At 50.0% G+C, this 24,331-nt stretch overlaps 11 protein-coding genes across 11 annotated transcripts; 8 read left to right on the forward strand and 3 right to left on the reverse strand.

The window, feature by feature from the left end:
• Positions 1–284: 284 nt before the first annotated feature.
• Positions 285–1,251, reverse strand: MRS44_015633 (uncharacterized protein; the record flags this gene model as incomplete). The annotated part of the gene is made up of 2 exons (XM_046284185.2): positions 285–1,009; positions 1,071–1,251. 2 exons carry the CDS (start codon positions 1,249–1,251, stop codon positions 285–287), a joined length of 906 nt encoding a protein of 301 aa, XP_046130221.1.
• Positions 1,252–2,464: 1,213 nt separating this feature from the next.
• Positions 2,465–3,356, forward strand: MRS44_015634 (uncharacterized protein; the record flags this gene model as incomplete). Its single annotated transcript, XM_046272194.2, has 2 exons — positions 2,465–2,633; positions 2,683–3,356. The coding sequence occupies 2 exons, from the start codon at positions 2,465–2,467 to the stop codon at positions 3,354–3,356; spliced, it is 843 nt and encodes a 280-aa protein (XP_046130220.1).
• A 1,153-nt stretch (positions 3,357–4,509) lies between these two features.
• MRS44_015635 (uncharacterized protein) lies at positions 4,510–6,304 on the forward strand (the record flags this gene model as incomplete). Its single annotated transcript, XM_065619284.1, has 4 exons — positions 4,510–4,775; positions 4,829–5,285; positions 5,338–5,681; positions 5,791–6,304. The coding sequence occupies 4 exons, from the start codon at positions 4,510–4,512 to the stop codon at positions 6,302–6,304; spliced, it is 1,581 nt and encodes a 526-aa protein (XP_065475356.1).
• A 649-nt stretch (positions 6,305–6,953) lies between these two features.
• On the forward strand, positions 6,954–8,933 carry MRS44_015636 (uncharacterized protein; the record flags this gene model as incomplete). Its single annotated transcript, XM_065619285.1, has 4 exons — positions 6,954–7,491; positions 7,541–8,113; positions 8,179–8,642; positions 8,697–8,933. The coding sequence occupies 4 exons, from the start codon at positions 6,954–6,956 to the stop codon at positions 8,931–8,933; spliced, it is 1,812 nt and encodes a 603-aa protein (XP_065475357.1).
• Positions 8,934–9,097: 164 nt separating this feature from the next.
• On the reverse strand, positions 9,098–10,198 carry MRS44_015637 (uncharacterized protein; the record flags this gene model as incomplete). Its single annotated transcript, XM_046276799.2, has 1 exon — positions 9,098–10,198. One exon carries the CDS (start codon positions 10,196–10,198, stop codon positions 9,098–9,100), a length of 1,101 nt encoding a protein of 366 aa, XP_046130217.2.
• A 663-nt stretch (positions 10,199–10,861) lies between these two features.
• On the forward strand, positions 10,862–11,188 carry MRS44_015638 (uncharacterized protein; the record flags this gene model as incomplete). The annotated part of the gene is made up of 1 exon (XM_065619286.1): positions 10,862–11,188. One exon carries the CDS (start codon positions 10,862–10,864, stop codon positions 11,186–11,188), a length of 327 nt encoding a protein of 108 aa, XP_065475358.1.
• Positions 11,189–11,895: 707 nt separating this feature from the next.
• Positions 11,896–12,279, forward strand: MRS44_015639 (uncharacterized protein; the record flags this gene model as incomplete). Its single annotated transcript, XM_046274000.2, has 1 exon — positions 11,896–12,279. The coding sequence occupies one exon, from the start codon at positions 11,896–11,898 to the stop codon at positions 12,277–12,279; it is 384 nt and encodes a 127-aa protein (XP_046130216.2).
• A 1,906-nt stretch (positions 12,280–14,185) lies between these two features.
• Positions 14,186–15,487, forward strand: MRS44_015640 (uncharacterized protein; the record flags this gene model as incomplete). Its single annotated transcript, XM_065619287.1, has 3 exons — positions 14,186–14,471; positions 15,094–15,129; positions 15,183–15,487. The coding sequence occupies 3 exons, from the start codon at positions 14,186–14,188 to the stop codon at positions 15,485–15,487; spliced, it is 627 nt and encodes a 208-aa protein (XP_065475359.1).
• Positions 15,488–16,733: 1,246 nt separating this feature from the next.
• On the forward strand, positions 16,734–17,453 carry MRS44_015641 (uncharacterized protein; the record flags this gene model as incomplete). Its single annotated transcript, XM_046271173.2, has 1 exon — positions 16,734–17,453. The coding sequence occupies one exon, from the start codon at positions 16,734–16,736 to the stop codon at positions 17,451–17,453; it is 720 nt and encodes a 239-aa protein (XP_046130215.2).
• A 442-nt stretch (positions 17,454–17,895) lies between these two features.
• Positions 17,896–20,451, forward strand: MRS44_015642 (uncharacterized protein; the record flags this gene model as incomplete). Its single annotated transcript, XM_046282134.2, has 1 exon — positions 17,896–20,451. One exon carries the CDS (start codon positions 17,896–17,898, stop codon positions 20,449–20,451), a length of 2,556 nt encoding a protein of 851 aa, XP_046130214.2.
• Positions 20,452–20,815: 364 nt separating this feature from the next.
• On the reverse strand, positions 20,816–22,162 carry MRS44_015643 (uncharacterized protein; the record flags this gene model as incomplete). Its single annotated transcript, XM_046276798.2, has 5 exons — positions 20,816–21,177; positions 21,236–21,366; positions 21,415–21,880; positions 21,931–21,967; positions 22,019–22,162. 5 exons carry the CDS (start codon positions 22,160–22,162, stop codon positions 20,816–20,818), a joined length of 1,140 nt encoding a protein of 379 aa, XP_046130213.2.
• Between the last annotated feature and the right edge of the window lie 2,169 nt (positions 22,163–24,331).

Consider the following 24,331-nt stretch of genomic DNA (forward strand, 5'->3'; position numbering starts at 1 on the left):
CGATACTATGCATAGTGGTTGAATGGAAGACGTAGCCTGTGTGGGGAACATGAACACGCTTGATCTACCAAGGACGCCAATGAAGTCTAGAAATAGGACTGCTAATGCCACAACACAAAAGAAAATACCCTGTTAATCCCTGAAAGTCTAGTTGCCCAAGTATCGTGCCCTTCAGTCAATATCTGGCCGAAATCCATTATCCACACTTTTCTATCCAGCCCGTCGAACTATTGCTTGCCATGCTCATCAACTCCATAAGCCCTCGGAATTCCGTAATGAAACACTTAGTAGCGTTGGTAACCGTTGTTCTCATGAGATGAAAATGATTGCGCCTCAAGGGGATATTGGTCGTTGTCGAAGGGACTCTTGATGATAGCCCGTGGGTTAATGACCCGGCTGGGATGGAACCAGTTGAACAAGAAAGAAACCAAGGCCATGAGTGTAGCGTCGAAGAGATAGATGTAAATCTCGTTGGATTGCAAAGCGCCCTCTTTTCCGAGAACATACTCGGCAACACGGAATGCCGATCGAACCAGAATGAACAAACTCGTGGCGTAGAGAACCATGAGAAGCTTCTTCCACGGCGTCGTGATAGTGGCCGATCGATTCGTGGGGGTTTTCCGGATCCTCATGTGGAAAACGAGTGTGACGATCATGAAGAAGCCAAAGAAGAAGATCTGGATCATCAAACCGCCAACGATGATATTCTCGCCCTTTTTGACGCTATCCTTGTCCTTGGCTGTGGCGAGCATGCCACCGCCGCCGCTCTGGGCGAAGAAGGACAGCACATCGCCAAGGACAAAGAGCTTTGTCAACCACTTTGGCGGGATGAGAGAGAGCCGCCCTGCGTCCAGAAGAACGATTAATCGTCCCAAGACCATGTAAATAGATGCGGCGTAGAGGGCGGGGCCGAGCAGCAGGAGGATCGATTGCATGATGTAGGGGTTCTTTGTGTAATCTGGTGCTTCGTTTGCGGAGAGTGCTCGTCCGATATAGCCGGCCGCCTCGACTATCGCCTTGGGTTAGCTCCCGTGAAAGGTCAAGCTCTTAGGGCGTTGTGCAACACTTACAGAGACAGCCGATCAAGAATGGGATAAAGTACCATGTTCGGCTCTTGAACATCTGCCAAATGTGTACGAGTGTGGAAAGGGCGAAGAGAATGACGAATACAGCGGCGGCCGGAAGTGACGGATCATAGTTGTAGAAAGTGAAGCCCTGCTTCGCACCAGATCCTCCTTCGTCGCCTGCCATTGTTACTGAATACGGTTGAGTCGTGAAAGAAAGTGGAAAAAGAATATCTGAAAGTTAATTGTTTGTTGGTTGGCGGGGTGGTTAAGGAGTGACAGTGCCCAAGACGGGGATTGCAGATCGGCAGAAAAGAATAATGAATGAAGTGAATCTGCAAGGCACAGCACGAATCTAGAACTCCAGGGACCAGGCCGTTCATATAACGGTGGGCTAACATGCGCCTACTTAGGGGAAGGCTTATCGTATAATTTGCCGTGCAGCAAGCTTTGCACAATACGTACGCGGAAGAGCCCCTGGGCTGAGTGGGCCATGGCACTCGGCCCATTCCGCCACCCCATATTCGTACATCTAACAGGCTAAGATCGAATTAGGGCCTCGTCATTCTCGGCGCTTCATCTTTGGGGTATTTTTGGAACACAATGCCCGTTTGGAGTGTCGTTGATGGGTCTTGATTGAGCTTGACGTGAAACGCTCCATTCTCAAACATGCCATTGCGAGATCCGGAAGCGCCTAAGCCGCCGCAGAGTATGCAGCGCTTTCTATCATTCAACACTGCAAAAGATACGCCTTGTGGCTCTTGTTGGATGTTCCACGTCCTACAGAAGGCATGAAGAGCCCAAATGTAGCCGTTGGAACAAGTTATTGCACGCTTTCTAGGCATTACAACTGTGTCACAGCTTCACCGTCGTTCGCGAGAGATTACGAATAGGCCGCGCAACAAGGGGCTCTGATGCACTCCTGCAGATTCAAATGTCACGTTCAAATACATGACACTGTCCAAACGCGCAAAGAATGTTTGAGTTTCTCCCAGCAACTTTTGATCTCGTGGATGATTGGATGGTGGAAGTAGGGTAGGGCTATACGTGTATACAGGGATGCTATACGCGGACACGGCTCCACGTATCCGACCAGCCGACGTATCCAGCCTCCAAGGCCACGACTAAAGTCACCGGTTGGGCACACCCACGAGGAGACAATCTGATGTAACTGGCGGTAAATCCAGATAATGGTGCTCTTTTTCGCAATATACGCGTCAGCGTACCCCGCGCGATCTGTTTAGGCTTAAGTGATAACCTTCGGTCGTGGTATAAAGTCCTACAACCCCTTTTCCATGGACATTGAAACCGGTGGAAGCTCATTATTCTCATTGGCTCTCTAGTGGCGCCTGCGTTCACGAAACTGACACTCGACACAAGCGCTTGCAACCTCGTTCACCATGCCAAAGCTCGAAACCCACAATGGCTACCCGCTATGGCGGTACGTCCCCTCGCTGCCGGCCGCAATCGTCTTTGTCGTCATATTCGGCATCTTGACTATAGGCCATGCCTGGAAAATGTTTCGCCACCGCATGTGGTTCTGCATCCCCTTTGTTGTGGGAGGTATCTGTAGGTTCTCCACCACCCCGTCCCCCGACACGACACTCACCTGCCACAGTTGAAATCATTGGCTACGCAGCCAGAGCTGTTGCATATAACAGTACAGGCGCGCTTATGCCCTATGTCCTCCAATCGGCTCTTTTGCTCCTGGCTCCTATCTTGTTCGCTGCTTCGCTATACATGACCCTCGCCAGAGTCGTACGAGCCGTAAAGGGAGCACCTTTTTCGATCATCGCGCCCCGATGGCTCACTCGCATTTTCGTCTTTGGCGATGTCTTCAGCTTTATCGTCCAGGCTAGCGGTGCTGGTCTGCGTGTTCAGGCTGGCAACAACCCCGACATTGACCCCAACCTCGGCTCAAACATCATCGTTGGCGGCCTGATTTTCCAGATTGCGATTTTTGGCGTCTTCATCGCCACCGCCTTGATATTCAACTCGAGATTCCGAAGGCACGTCGCAGGAGGTGCCGTTGTTTATGACATCCCTTGGCAAGAGAGCCTCAACATGCTCTACGTCACATCCATGATGATCATGGTGCGAAACATCTTCCGAGTGGTCGAGTACGGTATGGGAAGCGATGGATATCTCTTGAGCGTGGAATGGGGAGTCTATGTCTTTGACGCGGCATTGATGACTCTTACAATGGCGTGGTTTTTCTGGCGGTACCCGAGCCAGCTCAAGCGGGCTATCAAGGCAAATTCAGAGGAGGTGGAGCTAGAGTCGGGAAGGTGAAGGATGCTGGCACCAGGACGACATGAGTGATTGGTGATTTGACCTCCATATTCTGCCATTTCATGAAGGGTTGAGGGCTTTTGGGGTTCGGAGATGGGCCATGGGAGGTGGCCATCCGTTTGTTATTTCTCGTTACCTATTCTTAGATACCTTTAGCATGAACAATATGATGATTAGATTTGACGCCAAGCTACGTATTTCGATACCGAGACGTGATTTTGCCCATTGGATAGCTTGTGGCAATCAGACTATGAAATGTAAGCCTGCATCCGTTTGGTGTCTGGGTGGCCGATTAATGGGACAATGACTGCACCCCAGTCTAATAGACCCACGCAAATAAAGACTAAAACTATTCGTTTGTGGATATGTAAGTAAGCAAGTAAAGATTCAAGTATTTCAAGATTGGGGCTAATCCTCACGCTTGGTAACACGCATTGAGCGTGTCCTCGATGCCTGAACCAACACCGAGAGGGTAAGAACTCGGCACCCTTAATATCTTTGATTCTCAAAAGACCTTTTACTTTGAGAATTTGAAAATGAAGACCTTCCATATATCTTGATGGTCAAGGACTTATGCTGGGTGGAACGGCTCAACCGATAACAGTACTTCTGCCGGTAAAAGCAAGATACCTATCTAGCTACCTACCTAAGATATGAAAACTGTTAGAAGGCAAGGGTCCCCAGCGCTTTGATGGTTATTCCCTTAGGAACATATCACAGAAATCATGCAAAGGCCTTAACTCGTTGCTTTGCAGTTCTCCCGGGAGAGTGAGATGAGGCTGACAGTTGTGTGGCTGAATGCAAACAGGACCCCGTGATAATTCAATACTAGCACATCATCATCCACAAACAAAACAATGACAAATAACTTCGGAAACAACTCTGCCGGCTGGAAATACCGGATCCGATGGCGGCGTAATCCCCGGGCCTGTTGTGCTTTCAGACCCTCTTTGCGCCATCCAATCCCCGCAAATTACCACAATCACACCCAGTACCGACAATGTTATCTCGTTGATTACGGATCAGGACTCCGCTATGGGGGTTCGTGGGGGTCGATGCCGAGCGATTGGGGCTCTTTTGATCTTGAATTTTTCCTCCTTTGTTGTTTAGATCTCCAATCGTTCCAGAGCCATTGAGATGTCAATCGCCCAGCATGTTGTTCAAATCCGATACTAGAAACTCAATCACCATTGTCACGTCCCGAAGACTCTCTATTTCGGAAGATAATATCCCGACAGCGGACCCCCAACATGATGTTGAAAAGGCAGGCCGAGATTCCAGCGAGGGCGAATCACCGGAAGTCACCGAGTCTGAGGAAATCGATTGGGACGGCCCTGATGACCCAGACAAGCCAGTCAATTGGCCGCAGACGAAGAAATGGAGGATTACTCTGACTGTTTCGATGTTGAGCTTCATGACGTTCGTTCTCCTCAGTCTGTGCTTCTCTGCCAAGACTAATTGCCCTCTCATAGACCATTCGCCTCCTCGATGATGGCCCCAGCAATTGACGAAGTCATGAAAGAAATGAAGACAACAAATCGGGATCTTGGCTCCTTTGCCGTGTCGATCTATCTCCTAGGCTACGCATTCGGTCCCCTGCTCATTGGCCCATGCAGCGAACTCTACGGTCGATTGGTCGTCTATCACACGTGCACTGCCCTCTTCGCTGTCATGAATATTGGGTGCGCAATGGCAAATAGCATGCCCATGCTGATTGCCTTTCGCTTTCTGACTGGTACAGTGGGTGCATGTGCTTTCACTGTCGGTCCAAGTACTATTGGAGACTGCTTCAAGCAAGAAGAGCGCGGAAAGGCCATGGCCGTGATGAATCTACCTGTCTTATTTGGACCATGCATGGGACCGGCAGTTGGCGCCTATCTGTCAAGAGCAGCAGGTTGGAGATGGGACTTTTGGCTAATTACCATCATGGTCGGTACTTACTCCTCATTGTCTGGTCTCATACATGCTGACTACGAAACAGGCCGGCGTCGCTTTTGGAATCAGCCTGTTGACATTGCGAGAAACCTATCCCCCTGTTGTTCTTAGATGGAAAGCCAAGAGGCTACGAAAACTGGCTGGCCTACCTGAAGTTCAACTCAACAACGAACCAAGCCAATCTCCGATTCAGTTCTTCTTCATGAACATCATTAGGCCACTTAAGATGCTCGCCCTGTCTCCCCTAATTCAGGGTCTGTCACTGCTGGCTGCCGTCGCATACGGCGTCCTCTACCTGTTATTCACTACCCTGACGGAAGTTTTCGAGACCCGCTACGGGATCGTCACAAACGTTGGACTGGTATACATACTTGGGCATTGTAGAGTAGAGTGGGTCTCTACCCACTACTCTACCCACTACTCTATCCACCACTCTACCCACTCTACCCACCACTCTACCCACTCTACCCGGGCTCCACTCTACTCTACAATGCCCAAGTATGCTGGTATACTTCGGACTAGGTGTTGGCCAAATCGCGGGTGTTGCCGTCTTTGGCACGGCGTCAGACACCATCGTCAAGAGAATGGCCAAGGGAGGAGAGATGAAGCCTGAATATCGACTCCCTCCCATGATCCCCGGAACAGCCATGATTCCTCTGGGCTTGATCATCTACGGCTGGACGGCGCAGTACTACGTGCATTGGTTTGTTCCTCTGCTTGGAACGTTTTTCGTCGGAGTGGGAGTCATCACCGTCTTTATTCCCGTCGCGTCGTATTTAGTTGATGCATATCCAGCTCATGCAGCTAGTGCGACGGCTGCGACGACGGTGTTTAGAAGCATGGGCGGTGCTCTTTTGCCGTTGGCAGGACCCAAGATGTATCAGAAGCTTGATCAGGGCTGGGGCAATACCTTGCTCGCCGGAATCGCGTTGGGAGTGATGCCCATGATTTGGCTGACGATGAAGTACGGAGAGAGGCTCAGAACGCATCCGAAGTATCAGATGAACCTATAGACAGCTCAAATCGATCATTGTGAGCCAGTGCTTGAATACGCTTTTGAGTCGAATGCACGTTAAGGAGACGGAAAGAATGTGTGAAATGAGGTTTAGAAAATGCAAGCATAAGGTGCCTGTCACAGACCACTGATACGTATTGAATCCGAAATACGGAGGCCTCATCCCCCAACACATCAGCCGTCTTGGCCTTGCACTCATGTTGCAGTAGGGCTGTCAGCTCGAGCCTTAACCATCCGTCTCAGAGCTTGGCGACTGATACGATGCGTACGAGGGGCCAACCACCTCCTCTGTGCCCAGAGCTTGGTCACTTGGCAGATGTCTGTCAGCCAATAGTGGCAGCTGTAGGCTTCTGATTGTCTGGGAGCATAGCCACCACCAAACATGCCGGAAGGGCCTTAGCTGTTGCCAATTTACGTCTGCCTAGATAAATATGATTCAAGGGGACAGTGTTTGTTTCCGTCTGACGGCATGGTGATTTCCAGGATGGGGCATAAGAGTCCGCGACTTCACAACACTTGACTTTTGGAGGTTCACATAGGCCCTTTGCAAAGGTCATAACCACTCTGCTGTTTGGCTATCCCAATGCCACTTCCACAGGTTTGAAAGGAACAGCATTTGGCTTTCAGTACCCTCGGTTTCAGCCACAATGTCAGATCAAGCTCGAAAATGCCGCCATGGTAACGAAACAGTCGAGTCTTGTCAGTCGTGCAAGACTGAAAGGCGAGAGCAGCTCAAGTACAGATGGAAGATCATTCTCGGACTCTTTCTACCCTTCGCTATTTCGGCCCTTGACGTCACCATCATCGCCAGCGCATTGCCATGGATCGCCGATGATTTTAATCAACTGTCTCAGCTCAATTGGATCATCTCGTCCTTCAACTTGACAGCGGCCGCTTTCATTCCTTTCTGGGGTCAGATGGCTGACATTTTCGGTCGGCACGCATCTATTCAAGCTTGCATGATTATCGCCATCGTTGGCGGCGCTCTGTGTACAGGCGCACCGACCAACGCATTTCCAATGCTGCTTTTTGGGAGAGCCCTTCAAGGCATAGGCTGTGCTGGTATCAACGTAGTTGTTCGAGCTATCGTGGCCGATAAGGTATCACTGCAAGAGGATGCCAAGAACTGGTCCATCTTTTCCATGGTGGCAGGCAGCTCATACTCAGTCGGGCCTGTTATTGGTGGTACGAAGTCATAATCCATGAAAGAATAGTGTCTGATATGAGCATGCAGGTTACCTGACTAACACCAGCTGGCGATGGTGTTTCGGAATAACACTGCCGATCGGAGTTGCTGGGTGCATCATCACGTTTGTCGTTCTCCGCAAGGAGCTTCTTGGACCTCAACCCATCCCACAACTCGAAGAAACGACAGAGACCGGCCGCCGAACGACTTTTAAGCAGCGCCTCAAGACAATCGATGTTGGAGGTCAAGTATTGTCTCTTTTCGGCTTCGGCTTGCTCATTCTCGCATTCACCTGGGCAGGATCAACATATGCCTGGGACAGTCCAGCGATCATTGTACCCCTGGTTTTTGGTGGTCTCATTATTGGCGCGTTCGTGCTGTGGCAATACTACATGACTCCAGGTCGAATACTAGAGAGGAAATTCCCACAACAACAGGCCATGATCCCGTGGGAGGTTCTCAGGAATCGCGACATTGGCTTGCTATTTTATACTTCGTTTGCTTCCGGGATGGCCATGTACTCGGTGCTCTACTTCTGCACTCTGTACTTCACCATGGTTAAACAGCTGCTTCCGAGCGAGGCAGGACGTCAGTTGCTGTTCTTCGTTCCAGGATTGGGAAGTGAGTCTGGACTCAATCTTGGTCAACCCCCCCTCGAACTTGACACTGAGACTAACATTTACTAGCTGGCGTCTTTATTGCCATCCTCATGTGCAACTACTCCCCTCGTCAGACTTGGCATCCCATCATGCTTGGGGCCGTTGTCGAAGCCATAGGCCTTGGCGTACTAGCATGGGCATTGTGGAAGGAGCACGATCCAACGGTCTACGGCATGATGGTGTTGACAGGTGTTGGTATAGGCATTCGACTAATGCCAGTTCCACTCCACGGCATGGCATACTTTCCCAAGAGAATTGCAGCTGTCATCTCGTTAATGGAAGTCTCAGACCCATTTGGTGGTACGCTGGGCTTGACGATCATGACAACTGTGCTGAACAACGTGGCTGGCGTGGGCGACCTTGGAGACTCGGCAGGCTATGACTTTACAGAATTCTCTGATATGGGCGAGCAAGAGATGGAGGATCTACGACAGCGGGCGAAGAAAGGCATCGTCTTGGCCTTTGTTGCTATCTTCCCCTTCATGGTGCTGGTACAGCCCCCAGGCAACAAATCTGTCTCCTGGATACCTGCTGACAATGTACAGTGTGTTATCGCCTCGGCTTTTCTTGGCAATGTCTATATCAGTACGGATTCAGCCGACGAAGACGAACAGTTAAATGTCATATACCAAGGTGTTTTCTTTTGGTCTTGGGTCAGAGGGAAGAAGATCGACGAGAGTTCACATCTAGTCACCACGACGAGGCGAGCTACCTGGAGGGGAGAACAGGAAATGCTTCCAGGTGTAAATGGCTCTTCAAATACAGAGGAGACCCGCAAATAGTCAAGGTAGAGTGGCCCTGGGTTAGTCTTGGGCTGCATGGAGTCACCTTTTTCGATTCATAGAATGTTTCCCAGGATGTCGGCGTCAATAGCAAACAAATCTTACATTCAATTTCGTCATCGTAGCGTATCCAACGCCCATAACGCCAGAGACCCCTGTATTATCTAGAATGTAGTCGTGGAAAAGTCGTACGTTGCAGGATCGTCATCACCCTCCGACGGCATACCCGGCATAATCCCCATTTCCAGCTCATCTTCCGTAATCCGTTTCGGTAACCAAGCTGCCGCAGCATAACACCCAATCTTCTCAAGGGGCTTTGGTTTCGGGATCCAGTGCTCCTCGCCCTCAACAAAATGCGCATTCTGAGTCTCAGCTCGCGCTTTGTACTTGTTCATGATGTCCTCCGCCGTGTTTTCTATGTCCCACCGAGGTTCATAGTCCAAGATTCGGAGGTCCTCAATGTTCTCCACCTCGACCACGTTCTCGTACACGTCGGGCCAAAGATCAGGATCCGGCCAGAGGTACAGAGACCTTAGTGACTCAAAGTAGAATAAGAGACTGATAAAGTCTTCTGACCTCGCAAGATCCAAGGGGAATGATCTTCGGCGATGTCCTTGATGGAGAAATGCAACGTGTTGGAAACTGGAGAGCATGCGACGAAACTCAGCAAAGAGCCTGGAATCCCGAGGATATCTCATCGAAAGGGAACGCTCTTCCATAATGACTAAAGGATTTCCGCCCGGGGAGGGATGCGGGTGGGAGTTATGGACTGGCATCTTGGTGATGACAAGAACATCGCTTGCTGGGTCGCATCGTATAAAGCGTGTGCCCTCCCCTTGGAGATAGCTGCCGCGATAAACCCTCACGGTCTCAGGATAACTTGAGACAACCGTCGACCGGGCTTCGCGACAGGAAAGTCCGATATTCTTGAGATTTGCCCTCCTCTTTGGGTCTTCAGGGCCATGGGAATCCTCTCGATCATACGCAAAGTACCCGTTGATCATGCAATTCGAGATGCGACTCGGTTGACCGTTGATATACGTTTTGCATGGAGTATGCTGCCCGCAGAAACGGTTATGAACGGCGATGCACGAGTGATGCGTCTTATAACGCCGGTCGTGGATATTAAGGCGTATCAGACGCTGCTCGGCGGTGACGGCCAGCGCATCGTTCCAGATGCGATATCTCAGCTCCGGAGGCAGTCTTTGGAAGGGAGCGAAAGACGCCTCGGGAGCTGATCCCGAGGACTGTTGGTTGTCGGCCATTATCTATTGGCGGGAGATAGGCTGATGATGGTGTGTGTGATGTCCTGGTGCGAGTTCGGCGCGCCCGTTAGCATCGTGGCTTATCGGGGCTCCAGTGACATTGGGCGGTGAGACGCGGCAGATTAATGCACATCCCGCTTTCGGGCATAAGGAGTGTGTCAGCTGCCAATGCAACCATGGGACGAGTCTGGTGTTGGTACAGCCTTGTGTGGTTTTCGTATGTTTGACATTCTACCAATATCTGTTTCCCGAGGGTGAGTGTCTTAGAGTCTGACAGGAAAACATGTCCTTGACCCAGGGTGATGGACTTGGCGATGATGCTTGAACTGTGATTAAGGGGCAGGCAAAGAGAACCCCTTTAGCCAGTCCAACACCGAGATTCACTTGAAGCAACTTGTCTTCTATTCGGCGGCAAGTTACTACTCAGCCCTTCAGAGCCAAGCACTGCCCCAAATGTAGGAGCAATGCATCATCGACAGAGAGTGCCAGTAACCAACCAGAGATCCGAGTGTAGATGCCTCCTAGGTAATACATATAGATCACGAGGCAGAACCTCCTCAAGTCATTCCCTCCACAAGCACCATCATACCCTCTCACATGAATGAACTTCACACTTCATCTCGATACTTGCCTTTTTTCTCGAGTCTTTCTCAATCTAGCAACATGGAAGTCCCCTTGTCCAAACGGCCTGAAGCTGCTTCTTTCGAGTTCGTTTTGGAGGAGGTGCCATCTGGCCTGTCCAACTTCTACGTAATTTGGGCACTGCAACTTTCAGGGGGTTTCCTCGGCGACAAATGGTCTTATTCAAAGCGAGACGAAGAATTCACCGTCTACACGATCGAGAACCCAAAAAAGCTCAGGTCCTCTCTCCAGAAGTGCTTTGATGCAGTTGACGTCCGTCTAAGGCCATTGCCCGAGGCACGGGGTACAGCGACATCCAAGCCCGGCTCACCCACTTCCGCTTCACCTTCTAACTCCCTCAAGAAGTGAATGAGTTGGATGGATAATGACCTATCCTAGAACGGCCAGCTGGAGGCCGTTGTATATGTCGAGACGTATTGACGCTTCGTTGGGGAGAATTTACCGGTACGAAACCTTTACTTGAACTCGACCATCTTCATATGTGAGAATAAAGGATTCAATCATTCAATAGGATGAAGCCGAAAGGGGCATGAATAACATAAACCTTATTCGCATATTCAGTTCAAGATTCCATCTTCCCTTTTGCTAAAGAAGGATCAACGTCCTGCACCCATCTTCCTCTTTGAAGGATGAAATCAAGCTAACACCTGTCTCTCAAGGGCGACCTTTGTAGTGACAGTGGTGATGATGCTCCAACTCCGATTCACCCGTGCCTGCCTACCGCAAGAAGTAAAGAGAACCTTTCAGGGATTCCCAAACCAAGATTCACTTTACACAACTTGCCTTCCAATCAGTGGATTGTCCCTGCCCCAGAATAACTCACCACTAGGCCCTTCAGAGTGACAACTTGCTTCAAACTGGATCCCAATGCGTCATCGCCAAAGCGTCAGTGAGCAGCAAGTTCAAAGTATGAAGATATAAAGCACGAGGTAGCCCCCGCCCTCTGTCTCGCATTCTCTACAAACAACAACATTCCCACTCGCATCACATTAACTTCTCAACGCATCTCAAGACTCAACTTTTCCACTTCCTACTTGTGTCCACCATCCAGCAAGATGAGCAGCAGAATCTTCGGGCCCAAGACTGTAACGTTTGAACTCCCTGCCAGCGAGGCTTCATGCAAATCATGCATCGAAGAAGGCCTGAGAACCCAGGTGTTGCAATACCAGATCTCCTATGTCAGGAAGCGCGACAGCTACGTCATCATCACGACGGGGGATCCAGAGCAGCTCAAAGCGGGAATCCTCAAGTTCATCGCTGAGGAAGAATCCAACTGTCCAGAGCCGCAGTCTCAGCCAAAAGAAGCCAGGCGTCAAAAGCGAGCCAGACGCCAAAAGCCGCAGGCTCAGCCACGAACAAGACGGGAAAGCTCACCCTTGCCCCCGCCCCCTCCCCCGCCGCCCCCTACCCCTCAGCCCTCTGCTGTTCCCAAGAAGTAAATGGTTCAGATGGATAATGATCTATCTTGAAATGACTATACGGGACTCATGAGGTAGTCCTGAATTCACTTGGCTTATAACAGGTTGTGTATCTAGTCCAGGCGCGTCAAATATCCACTAGATAGAAATCATAAGCCCGTGATGTTCACTTCAATCTCTGTGTATGCGAACATGGATTGTGAAATTATGTTTCTATATGAGGCCTCGAAAGGCAGTTGGTTGCCACAGCAAAAAATAGTATTCTTCGCAGGTACCACTATGAAAGTAAAGATCTGAGATTCCCTCTGGTTGCTGTTGTACTAATGAATATTACAAAGCTTCCCTTTCCCCTTTTTGTTTCAAGACGCTACCTTTCCTCTACCCGAGGGATTAGTTCCCTGCCTTCTTCCTCCCTTAAGGGGTGAATTAATGCCAGAATCTGGCCCTTAAGGCAAGCCCAACAGAGTTTGAGTGGGAAGCAGCATTTTGCGATGATGATTTAGCTGTGATTACCCTACCTACGCCAGACAGTGAGGAAAGAGAAATCTCTTTTGGTGTTCTAAAAACTGAGTCACTTCGAGCAACCTGTCTTCTATTCAGTGGCAAATTACTACGTAGCCTTTGAGGCACAACCTGCTTCAAACAGATTTACAATACATCGTCTCTAGCGAGAGTCAGTGACCTAATGACTCAAGCATGGATACCTATATATCACGACAAGTCCCCGTTCGGCCATTCCCTCGACAAGAAACAACATCATCTCTTACGTAACACGAACCTCTCAACTTGACTACTCACCTAATCACCTTCTTTCTTCACCGATTATTTCTGCCGGCTAGCAAAATGCATCACCCAATTTTCGGGGCTGAGACTACGTCTTTTAGGCTCTCTTTTCCCTCGGTTCCATCTGAACGGAGGCTCTCGAACGCAATAAATACTCTCCTGGGCAAGGAAATTTGGTGCGTGCAGACCTGTGAAAGGGAGGGCGAGTACATCATTTACTCAACCAGGAACCCGGAGGAGCTTAAGGCCTCCGTTCTGAAGCTCATTGCTGAGGAAGAAGCCGACTTCACAAATGCGAACCCTACATAGGCAACCGAAGCAAAAGACCACGCCAATATTCTCAGGGCACTTCCGATGTACCTTCCACCCGTCCTGAGGAGCAGAAAGTGTAGACACATGTCTGGGTTAGGAAGGCTATCTGGACACTGCTGGGTTGGTAATGGAGGCTGTAGACTGACTTAGATCATAATAGACTGTTTATAAAGCGTTTTGGATTCACAGGGTGTATGTTACTAATTGCCCAAACTTTGCTTGGCTTTCTTCCTGGAGAATCGGAGAGTCGAATCATGCCAGTGTCCGATCCCGTCTAACAGAGTCCGAGTGAAGACAGCACCTTCAAGTCAATGTGATATAGCATTTCACTACGATGTTTCAGCTGTGATCACCTTGCCTCGCTATGTTACGGTATGTCACGGTGGTGGACTATCATATCGTGATGTGCTGATAAATGTGTTCTCTGATATTGTGACAGATGGACCTATCCGGGACATCATTGAGCTCAACCACACTGCCGTGCTTTCTCCAGGTAGTGAGTGAACACAGAATTATTTGGATGTACCATGGTGATAGTCACTAAAGGAAAATTGCCTGATTCAGAAGCTTATCTCATTTCACAAGCCGCTACTCATCTCTTCAGGGCTACGCCAGGCCACGAGCGAATTCAGCGATACTATTCAAGCAATGCATCATGACCAACGAGCATTGGTGACCAGCTGAAGACTGATCATCAATAGGTATATAAGCCACAAGGCCAAACCCCCCATCTCTTTCCTTCTTCAAGCAATAGCAACCCCTTTACACTATATCAACTTCGCAATTCATCTTAACACACATTCTTGACCGACTCTTCTGACTATTCAGCAAAATGACGACCCCAACGCCCGCCACACTTTTCATGATCAGCACAGCCAAGGTTAAAGATCATGCCCACCTCGTTCAGAAAATACGGGAATTCGCCGGGCCCAACGTGTGGTGTGTTACACATCTAAATTTTGACAAAGGATACTATCTCACCTACACGTACAAGACATTTGAAGAGGTCAAGGGCGTCATGGATGAGCGTCAAAAGACTGGTGGTGCTGGTGAGGTCACTCCTCCCGAGGGTGTTGTCATGAGCCTCCCGATCAGCAAATATCCCAGCCCGGCTCAGGGTAGCACAGCAAAAGCTGAGGAACGCAGCTACCATAGCTGATAACTCAGAAACTGGTCGAAGTAAGGGGATCAGGGCCTACTACATATGTAAGGAAGAATACATAATGTTAGTGGTCAAATGAGTTTCACACTCCGAACATCGCCCCCAATGGTGAACACCTGTCAGGGGCAAAAGGTGCAGAAGAGAATGAAGAGGCCAAGCTGCCATGCGGCTGCGTGCAGGTTTGTAATGAGGTGTGGCGATCTTGATCCTTGCTCTACTTGCTATGTGTGCACTAGTAAAGGCGTACTAGTTATTGGAAGGTAGAATTCTAGAGCGCGTAGCATTTACGAGTTGCGTTAATGGGCAAAGCGTAAAAAATACGTGTTAAAAATGCAGTAAATACTGGGGTTAAAAAAGATAACAAGGGAAAAGGAGAAATATTGAAGAGAGGTGCCTGTATAAATATATATAAATAAGACTAGCTTATAACCTCTATGAGAAATACCAGTAAGACTACTAATAGCAGCCTATTAACAACTAATATTCAGCTGCCTTAAGGAACTTGCCTTATTCAGAGCTTATCTTCTGCTCTGTGATAAGACATCCTCACAGCCGCACCCGGCTATGAACGGATTCAGGGACAATCTTCAGGCCATCAATCATTGCCGGCGGGTGTCAGTGACAAGAGATGATCTAGAATGAACAGATATAAAAACCGCAAGCCCAGATGCCTTTGCTCTTTCCTTCTACAAGCAAAACAACTTTCCTTCGCATCAGATCAATCCTCAACTCATCGCGATACTCGACTTTTCACCACTTTCTCTACCATCTATCAAAATGCCCGCCCCTGTCCACACAGTCTACCTCAGCACGACTGAGGTGGGAAATGACGATCGTCTCTCCAAGGCACTACGAGAAGTCTTGGGCACCCAGGCGTGGTGGACTTTCTATGTGGTTGATAAAGAATATATCATCTCCTCGTACAAGGAATCCGAGGAGCTCAAGCGCTCTCTGAAGGAGAAGCTCAAGTAGTTCTCCTTGGACATCCACCCCACCCAGGAAGGAGTGGACGGGACAAAGTCCTATCTCCAAAGGTCTGATCAAAGAATCTCGGGGTAGCTTTGGGAGTGTCCGATTGGCTCGGTCAACAATCATGTGCATCTTTGGTGGTTCACAGGTATTAGCCATCCACTAGGCAGAAATTCCAAAGCGCACACATTCAATCACTTTCTCCATCTATGCGAATAAGTCACTCAAATAGGAAGTAAAGTGTACTTTGTGGTTCAACATTGCTATGCCTCCCTAAGATAGTGAATATGGAAACCCGTCTAGATCTACTACGAACCCATCACAGCTACTTCAAGTAATGGGCTTTACTCAGGGCTCATGTTTTCCTCTGTGACAACCTCTTGTTCATCCTTCCAGAGCGGCTTCGCTACAAACGGATTCAGTGGTAATATTAGCAGTGAGTCGCACTACAAATGGCATTAAGGCCAACAAAAGACAAGTATGACCAGATATATAAGCCAGGTCACCACCTGCTCTTTGCTTCTACTTGGGAAGCCCGATAACAAGACTTTCCCTCACATAATATCAGCTTTCAATTCACTTCGACAATTGCCTTCCTTACCAATCTTTTCCACCGCCTTGCAACATGCCTGGAACAAACGAAGGGCCCCCCATCTACATTGTCAGGTTCAGTAACATCAAACCTGCAGACAAGGATATTTTTCACAAGGCCCTCACAGACATTGTAGGCCCAGCGCCAAACATTTTACTTGAGCCTGGTGATGAAGTTGTTGTCACGTCAACCTGGCCAGAAAACAACCTTCGGCGCGCTATGGAGGAGAGGATAACCTCCTCAAGGCTATGGCGGCCGTCTCCAGGTAGTGATAGGTCGGCAACGGCCTATCCTCACGGCTGATTCGAGGCTCTAGGGGTGTTTTTTGAGAGTGCTGGATTTATTTGGCCGACAACAGAATGTATCTAGTTGTGGCGTGTTAGCGATCTACTGGGTAGAGCATAGGGCATTCGCTTCAGTTCCGTTATGATATACCCACATGAAAGTAAGCGGGTGAAATATTCAAGTGGATTGTGAGATATCTGGCGTAGATACCTAGTTTTAGGTGCCATTACTTGCCCCCGGATTTCCAGCCATTGTCTGCTTCTGGCTTGGCTACTCCGATCGTTGACGTCAGGACTCGTACGCGTAAAAAGCGGGTTTCTCGGGCCCGGTATGAAAGACCAGCTAGCATCCGTCACGATTTTTCACATCAGCATGCCACTTTTTCGAACCTCTTGTCCATCTAATCGATTCTTTGCCAGAATCATGACATGCCCCAAAGATGCCGCGTCAATGCAGTCGTTGCCGAGACAACAATTGCCAACTTTGAGCTCCAGAGCCAACATCCAACACCAAAGCAACCCTCAACATGAACGTTGCGAAAACCACCGGCCCAATACTGCAACAGAAGAGGAGGACCACTATGTCTTAACACTCTGGATCGATGATGCCCACCACGAGGCAATGACGGCGTTACGAAGACAGTGGTTTCCCACACGGCTGTTGAAGGTAGAGGCCCATGTCACGCTATTTCACGCCTTACCTGGCTCCAAGCTGTACCATTTGAAGCAAGACATTGCGGAGATATCACAATACACCACGAAATTTGACATCACGGTCAAGAAAGAAGGCATATATGAGATGGGCAAGGGAGTCGGAATCAGAATCTCGGAGGGACAGAGGAAAGCGGCAAAGCTAAGATCCGAGCTCAGAGACAAATGGGAGCCTTTTCTCAGTCGACAGGACCAGCAGGAAAGATGGAGGGGGCATTACACCATCATGAACAAGGAAGATGACAAGTCAAAGGTGCTCGAGTGTTTGAAGGGGCTGCAGGATAGCTTCCAAGACAGTCGAGGAACGGTCAACGGGTTGAACCTTTGGAGGTATGATCGCGGATGGTGGAAAGAGGTCGAAGCCTTCTCATTTCGCAAGTAGAAATACACCCAGCCCTATAGACGCAGTATTCGTATTTCTTGCTATAGACATAGGTCTTTAAAAAGAAAAAGAAAATCCTTGCTCATGTATCTTAACTCGTCACTACATACCTTGCTTTAATCCACTCAACACATCTCCCCGGCTCTATAGAGCGTCAAACATGCTAGGCTATCTCGGTATCAATGGAACGTTCCCCTCACGCTACAGCTCGGATTTGGCTGCAATCGACGCCATCAACTCCACAGTCTGCGGGGTTCGTCGCTATGCAGCCAATCCCTCATACACGTTTATGCAGACGACCATTTAATGGCCGCTCGGCAGTGAGGAGAGGGCCGATTATTCAAGAGGATGCGTGTAGCAGTACGAATGCTACTTAAGCAGGGGGCTGCCCAGGCGTGATGCGGCAGACAGTTACTCCTCAAGCCAAGGTAGCATCGCAAATATGCCTCAGCACGAACGCGTCCCCTCGTCTTGGACTCTACGTCCCGTTCCTGACGAGGATAATGGAACAAGTTCTTCTGTGCACCTCGAGTCTCAAGACCCAGAACTCCCATTCAACTTTTCTTTCGAAGCCGTTTTCCCCAATGTCTTTCGAACAACCTACATCAGTGACAGTCACCCTCTGCCGCCTCATCCCAGCATCCCAACACCTACCAAAGACCTGTCAAATGCCCAAGTAAACACCCAGGCAACAAAAACAAACAAGGAAATTCGCATTGGAGACATCAGCGCGAGAGTGGACTGGAGTGATTCATGCCCCCTGGTCAGCGTATCTCTCGGGGACTCAAACGATGCACCCCTCCACCAGGATCTCCCTCATCGCGCCTATGTTGTCAACGGCGGAGGAGTGGGACATTATTCCAGATACAACCGCGGCACTCTTCATGTCGGGCTTGGAGAAAAGGCGGCTCCAATGAATCTCTCTGGCCGGAGATTCCAACTCTCCGCCACTGACAGTTTTGGCTACGACAACTACAAGACAGACCCCCTATACAAGAACATCCCCCTTCTCATCAATGCTACTCCTCAGGGCTGCGTTGCGCTCTTCTCAACCAGCCATGCCAGAGGCGAGTACTCGATCGGATCTGAGATGGATGGTATGTGGGGTCACTACAAGGTCCTTCGTCAGGACTACGGAGGCTTAGAGGAGTACATGATTGTTGGGAAGACTCTCAAGGACATCGTTGCCACATACGCCAGACTTGCCGGGTATCCCTTGCTGGTCCCTCGCTGGGCTTTTGGTTATCTCTCTGGAGGCATGAAGTACTCCATGCTTGACGATCCTCCAGCATCCGAGGCGCTTCTCGACCTCGCCAGAAAAATGAAAGAGAACGACATTCCTTGCTCCGCTTATCAGATGTCCTCTGGATACACTGTCTCCGAGCATCCTCCCAAGACTCGAAACGTCTTCACCTGGAACCACCACCGGTTTCCCAACCCAAAGGCCTTTATCGAAGAATACCACAAGCTGGGAATGAGACTTATTGCCAACGTCAAGCCCTACGTTCTCGAGAACCACCCCGAGTATCAGAAGCTGAAGGATACCGGCGCCTTATTCACCGACCCGCACACCAACCAGAGCGCCATCGCCAGGCTATGGAGTGCCGGAGGAGGCGAGAGCGGTCTGGGTGGCCATATTGACTTTACTTCGGCAGCTGGCTTCAAGTGGTGGTACGAGGGCATTAAGAAGCTACGCGAAGAGGGCATCGACTGCATGTGGAATGATAACAATGAGTACGTCATCGCCGACGATGAGTGGAGATGCGCACTCACTGAGCCATCTCTCAATATTCCAGAAGCCGCCAGATATCGCCCAGAAGTTGGACTCTGGGGCCGGAGTCTTCAAACCGAGCTACATGGCAAATCTTCACATGATGCCTTGGTCGACGCGGATCCAGATGTGAGGCCATTCGTTCTCACCCGCAGCGCCACGGCTGGAACCATGCGATACGCTTGTAGTTCCTGGAGCGGTGACAACGTTACGAGTTGGTCAAGCATGAAGGGCGCCAATGCCTTGTCTTTGAATGCAGGCATGTCTCTTATGCAATGCTATGGCCACGATATCGGTGGTTTCGAGGGACCCCAGCCATCCCCTGAGCTCCTTGTCCGTTGGGTTCAACAGGGCATCTACTCACCTCGCTTCGCCATCAACTGCTTCAAAACCGGCAATGACAACCAAGTTGGCGATGTAATTGAGCCTTGGATGTATCCCGAGATCACACACCTGGTTCGAAGGACGATCAAGCGTCGGTATGCCCTGATGCCGTATTTGTACTCTCTCATGTTGGAAAGTCATCAGCATGCAATCCCACCACAGCGCTGGACCGGTTGGGGCTATGAAGCTGATCCAGAGGTTTGGACGGAGAAGATCATGGATGGAGAGACACAATACTGGTTCGGTGACTGTCTGCTGATCGGTGGTGTCTTTGAACCCGGTGCGTCCAAAGCACAAGTATACCTCCCCAAGGCCTCTGATAACGACGACGGATTTACCAACCTGAACGCCCCTTATCAACACCTCCCAGCGGGTCAGTGGGTTACATTGGATGCCGAGTGGCATGGTGCCGGTATCCCTGTCCTCGCAAAAGTCGGCTCAGCTATCCAGATTGGAAAAGACGTCCAAGTACTATCACCAGGTGAAACAACAAACCCTGCCCAACTACCGCTAGACGACTACCGAGCCGTTGAGATCTTTCCACCAAAGGATGGCCTTGGTGATAAGTGGTACGACAACGCGTGGTATGAAGACGATGGCGTCTCGGCTGTGGCGAAGAACAGGATATCCAAGTATGAGGTTTCTTATGCGGCTGACAGTGCAGAGGTCAAGGTCAAGTTTGTCAGGCATGAGGAATCGGGTTTTAAGGCGCCTTGGAGGAGTTTGCATGTGATCCTGCCTCCTGGAGATGGTCGAGTGGTGCGATGTGTTGATGGAACTGTCGTGGAGGAGTTGAAGAGGGATGAACAAGGCCGACGGCATTTTCAGATTGGCCAGGCTTGATAGTCTTTCAAAAGTAGCGAACAGATACGAGGAAATAACTCAACCGCTTCTGAAAGTCAAGTCATTGAATCAACAGCAACATGCACAACCATTTGAAAGACGAGGCACACGCTCTCTTCACACAGAAAGGGGCGGCGCCATGGGACTGGCAAGGATACTACGAGAAAGACTACAGTTACTATGTAAAGTTGTTAAGTACTCACCTGTGGGCCCTGAACTTCACCCTCCCCTATTACGCCTGATATTTCTTCTAGTGAGTTTTGGAACGGTCTGCCTGAATCTGACAGTTAATAAAGAGTCAATAATTAATAAGTCACTGATTAGAAAAAACGTAGTATCCGAGACGGCTCTCGCAACCACCCTTTTATCGTTTCATCGCATAAGTATGTTCCTCCACCACCACCATGTCGCTTCGGACGTAGATGCCCGCATCGCCATGGTCTCGGGACAGACGGGAGCCCTGCATCTGGCTTGTTATCACAGTCTGGATGCCCTCCTTGTTGTCGATCGTCTCGAACTCTGATGTGCCTGCCAGCCCGTGCTCTGGGTCTGCGAGGTTGTGTGTGGAACTCGACTCGTCAATCTCCTTTTCTTTGTTTGTTCTGTTGAGGGTTGTGAGGCGGATGGCGTGTGTGGATCGGCTGATGGGATGGCTGCTGCCGGTAGAGCTGAGGAAGGACGAGGGTAGGATACGGCGGAAGATGGGTCGGAGTAAAGGAAAGCAACCTAAGATATGTAAGGTTAGCATAGTTCATGGGTGAAGTATTAGCTCGGGGCCAGTTACCGGAGACGATGGCGATATTAATCTCGACGCAGCCCCAAATGTCGTTGAGGGCCATATCTCGCGGCATCTGTGTTGTCTTTGTGTCGTATCGGATCGATTCAATAATAACAAACATGGAAGCGAGGCAGACACTTGAGACGTTAGCATCTTTTTCGTCAACATGGAACAAAGGCACTTACATAAAACCAACAATAAATAGAGCCGTAATGGCGAATTTTTGCCCCAGTCGAAGACGCAGCTTGAAGACCTCGATAACGGGAAGAGCCAAGATGATGACGTCCATCACAAAATGCGTCAGACAAGTTCCAAAAAAGAACTGTGTGTCGTTGATATTGCAGGTGGCATCCTTAATAGAATGGTCCCAGTATGCTTGCACAGGGACGCAATGGAAGATGACCATGAAAGTACGGAGGACGAGCCAGATGCCTGTGATTACGAGCATAATCTGGATGGGGATTCGGATGGCGGATTGCTTAAAGATGCGCCAGTAGAAAAGAAGAATCGACAGCTTGGACAGGCCGATGGCGTAGCTGTAGCTGAGCGAGACGAGGAACTGCATGAATCTCGAGTGAAGCAGAATGTCTTCTCTCTTCTCCTCGCTCAGCCATGGCTCAAGTGTTTGACCCATGTACCACTTGACCGTCCCTAAGAACCATTAGCATCTGAGGGCGCCCACTTCCTACGAGAGGCCTTACATGTTATCAAGACGATGCAGTAGAAGCAGCAAAACACCTAGAGTCCATTAGCCTCTGTCAATACCCAACAAGTGACGATGCAACTTACAAAGGCCCCCAAGCAGAGGTAGTCATCCCACCACCAATGGATCTTTGTCATGCGTCGTGCAAACACTCTCGCAATGAGAGCAAGAAGCGCAGCGACCCATGTGATGCTGACGGCCAGATAAGTGTTGAGTTGGTATCCAGCCATGGCGACGACGATGGCGACCCCGTAAGGTTGGTGCTCATGTAACTTGACGTGACATAGAAAACGGTGATCGCAATGAACGCCGTCGAGGCACGGCGCTTCTCTGAGTGACGGGGATGATCTGCATTTGAACGCAGGGACGGTTTGACCTCAACGTCGACCACCAACCCCTGGGCAATACCTGTCAGTCGCTTGCACCCCCAGCTTGGTGCACCCGTGGGGGAGGGTCTAGAAGGCCCCTTTCACTGATACAATGCGCCATTTGCTAAAAATCCGGGGAGCAAGCCTCCGCAGTAGCTGATGGAGGTTCCCAGGGTCGTCGTTGAGGGCATCATTGGTTGATGCTGGGATTCCAGAACTCGACTGACTCGCTGATCGCTCTGGGGTAGTCTATTGGCCAAGGGCATTAAATCACGCCAAGGCTAACGTCCGTTTCGCTTGGGGCCAGCTAAGCCCTGTGTAGAAGGTATCCGGCGTCCCCGTCCAGCAAGGTCCGATAACAGAAGAGGGTCCCCAAGGTCCAAGTGTCTTTTTATTAAGCGGACGTTCCCCGTTATCAAGCTTTGTTTTCAGACATGATCTTCGGAGATAAAGATCAAGCTGAAATCGTCAAGAGAGATAATGACAGAGATACAGTTCGGTTCGAAAAAACTCCACAATGACAGAAGGTTAGCGTAACCTCTCGACCCCTCGATACAGTCACATTGAGGCTGCCGCCATACGCGTCCGTCACCCTTAGCTTTGGACAATCGGATCGTCGACAAACGCCTCGAAGCCTCAAACGCCAAATATCCTGATTTTGGGGGCGGCGGCTAGGGGTGGTAATTAGGAGCCGGTCTCGTTCTAGAAGCCGACGGGAGCGTTCTTGTTCTCGGCCCAGAACAACAGGTCCCGGCTTGGGGATCATGCAGTGTGGTGCAGCATCTCAGCTGAAAAGGTGGCGCGAGGACCAGGGGCTCGAGTGGATGCCGAGAATCTCGGGAGGCGATCCGTAGCGTGCGTCTGACGAGGCAAGCCACGGCGGAACGACGCTTCGATATTTCCTGAACCACTGATAATCGAAATGAAGACCTTGAATCCTGGCTTTTTTCACAGGCGAGGCCAGGGAGGTGTCATCAGCCAACACCCGAGTGCCTGGTTCGACGATCCTTCCGGGTACCTGATGTGCAATCCGGACCAACAGATAACCATGCTACTGTTAGTCCTACCCTGGCGTCATGAGGCGTTGACGGGCTTGGGCGGAAAGCGTTGACCTGCCCGATCGAGCAAGCCATTACATACTAGAACCTCAGATGACATTGCATTACGAGGTCTTCAGACATTTCTTTTACAAATCGCTTCCTTCTAGATGTGTATCCCCCAGATTCTAACCGTCAAACCCCAGATTCTGGGGCCCCATACCATCATGAGTGGACTCTAACCCACCAGAAAAGAAAAAAAAAATACTCCATCACGAATCTCTGCCCATCGTGGACCGTTGGGCTTCGAACTGACAGCTGGGGCTCTGCAACGTCAAAAGCCATCAATCGGCTGACAGCCAAAGCCCTGACATGATCCTAGAAGCCCTGATCCTTGTCTAGAAAGGACCGAGTTCTCCAAATGTCACCACTTTTTTTCTCTACCCCTGGATCGGCTAGCAACGCCTTTTTCTTAGCCCAAAGCTTCAAAGTGTTGGTTCACGACTCTTCCTTCAGCGGCCGCTTCCGATCACAATTTCTTCATTCCTTCGAGTCAATGAACATGAGACGAACCAGTTCGATCGATCATTACACGTGTTAGTTCATCCCGCGGCGGGTCCCTCCGCTATCTACGTCGGAGCCGCGCTTCTTATCAGCGATCTTTGCTCTGCGGAATGCGTCCGGACTTTGAGCTGGGTCAGGGGTCGCATGCATGAATTCGATAGAGCTGATGAGGTATTTACAGCCGAGGCTTTCCTGAGTCGTTGGCACATGAAGCACGCCATGTCCGTTGCTAAGGCGGCTCTCAAACTCAGTCGTTTCTTTGATTGCCTTCTAGACTCTTTCTTAGTAGATCACTGCGGCTGCGGCGGCTGTGGGAAAGATAAGGACCTTCTTCTTTTGAATCAGCCTCATTCATGACCTGCATTCCGCACTAGACTATTGACACGCCGTTGCCAAGCCACCAGTTGCCGCGCCCTTTACCTCGTCAGGG

The sequence above is a fragment of the Fusarium solani genome, assembly GCF_023522795.1.
Source record: "Fusarium solani strain SB1 chromosome Unknown bctg00000011, whole genome shotgun sequence".
Lineage (NCBI taxonomy): Eukaryota > Fungi > Ascomycota > Sordariomycetes > Hypocreales > Nectriaceae > Fusarium > Fusarium solani.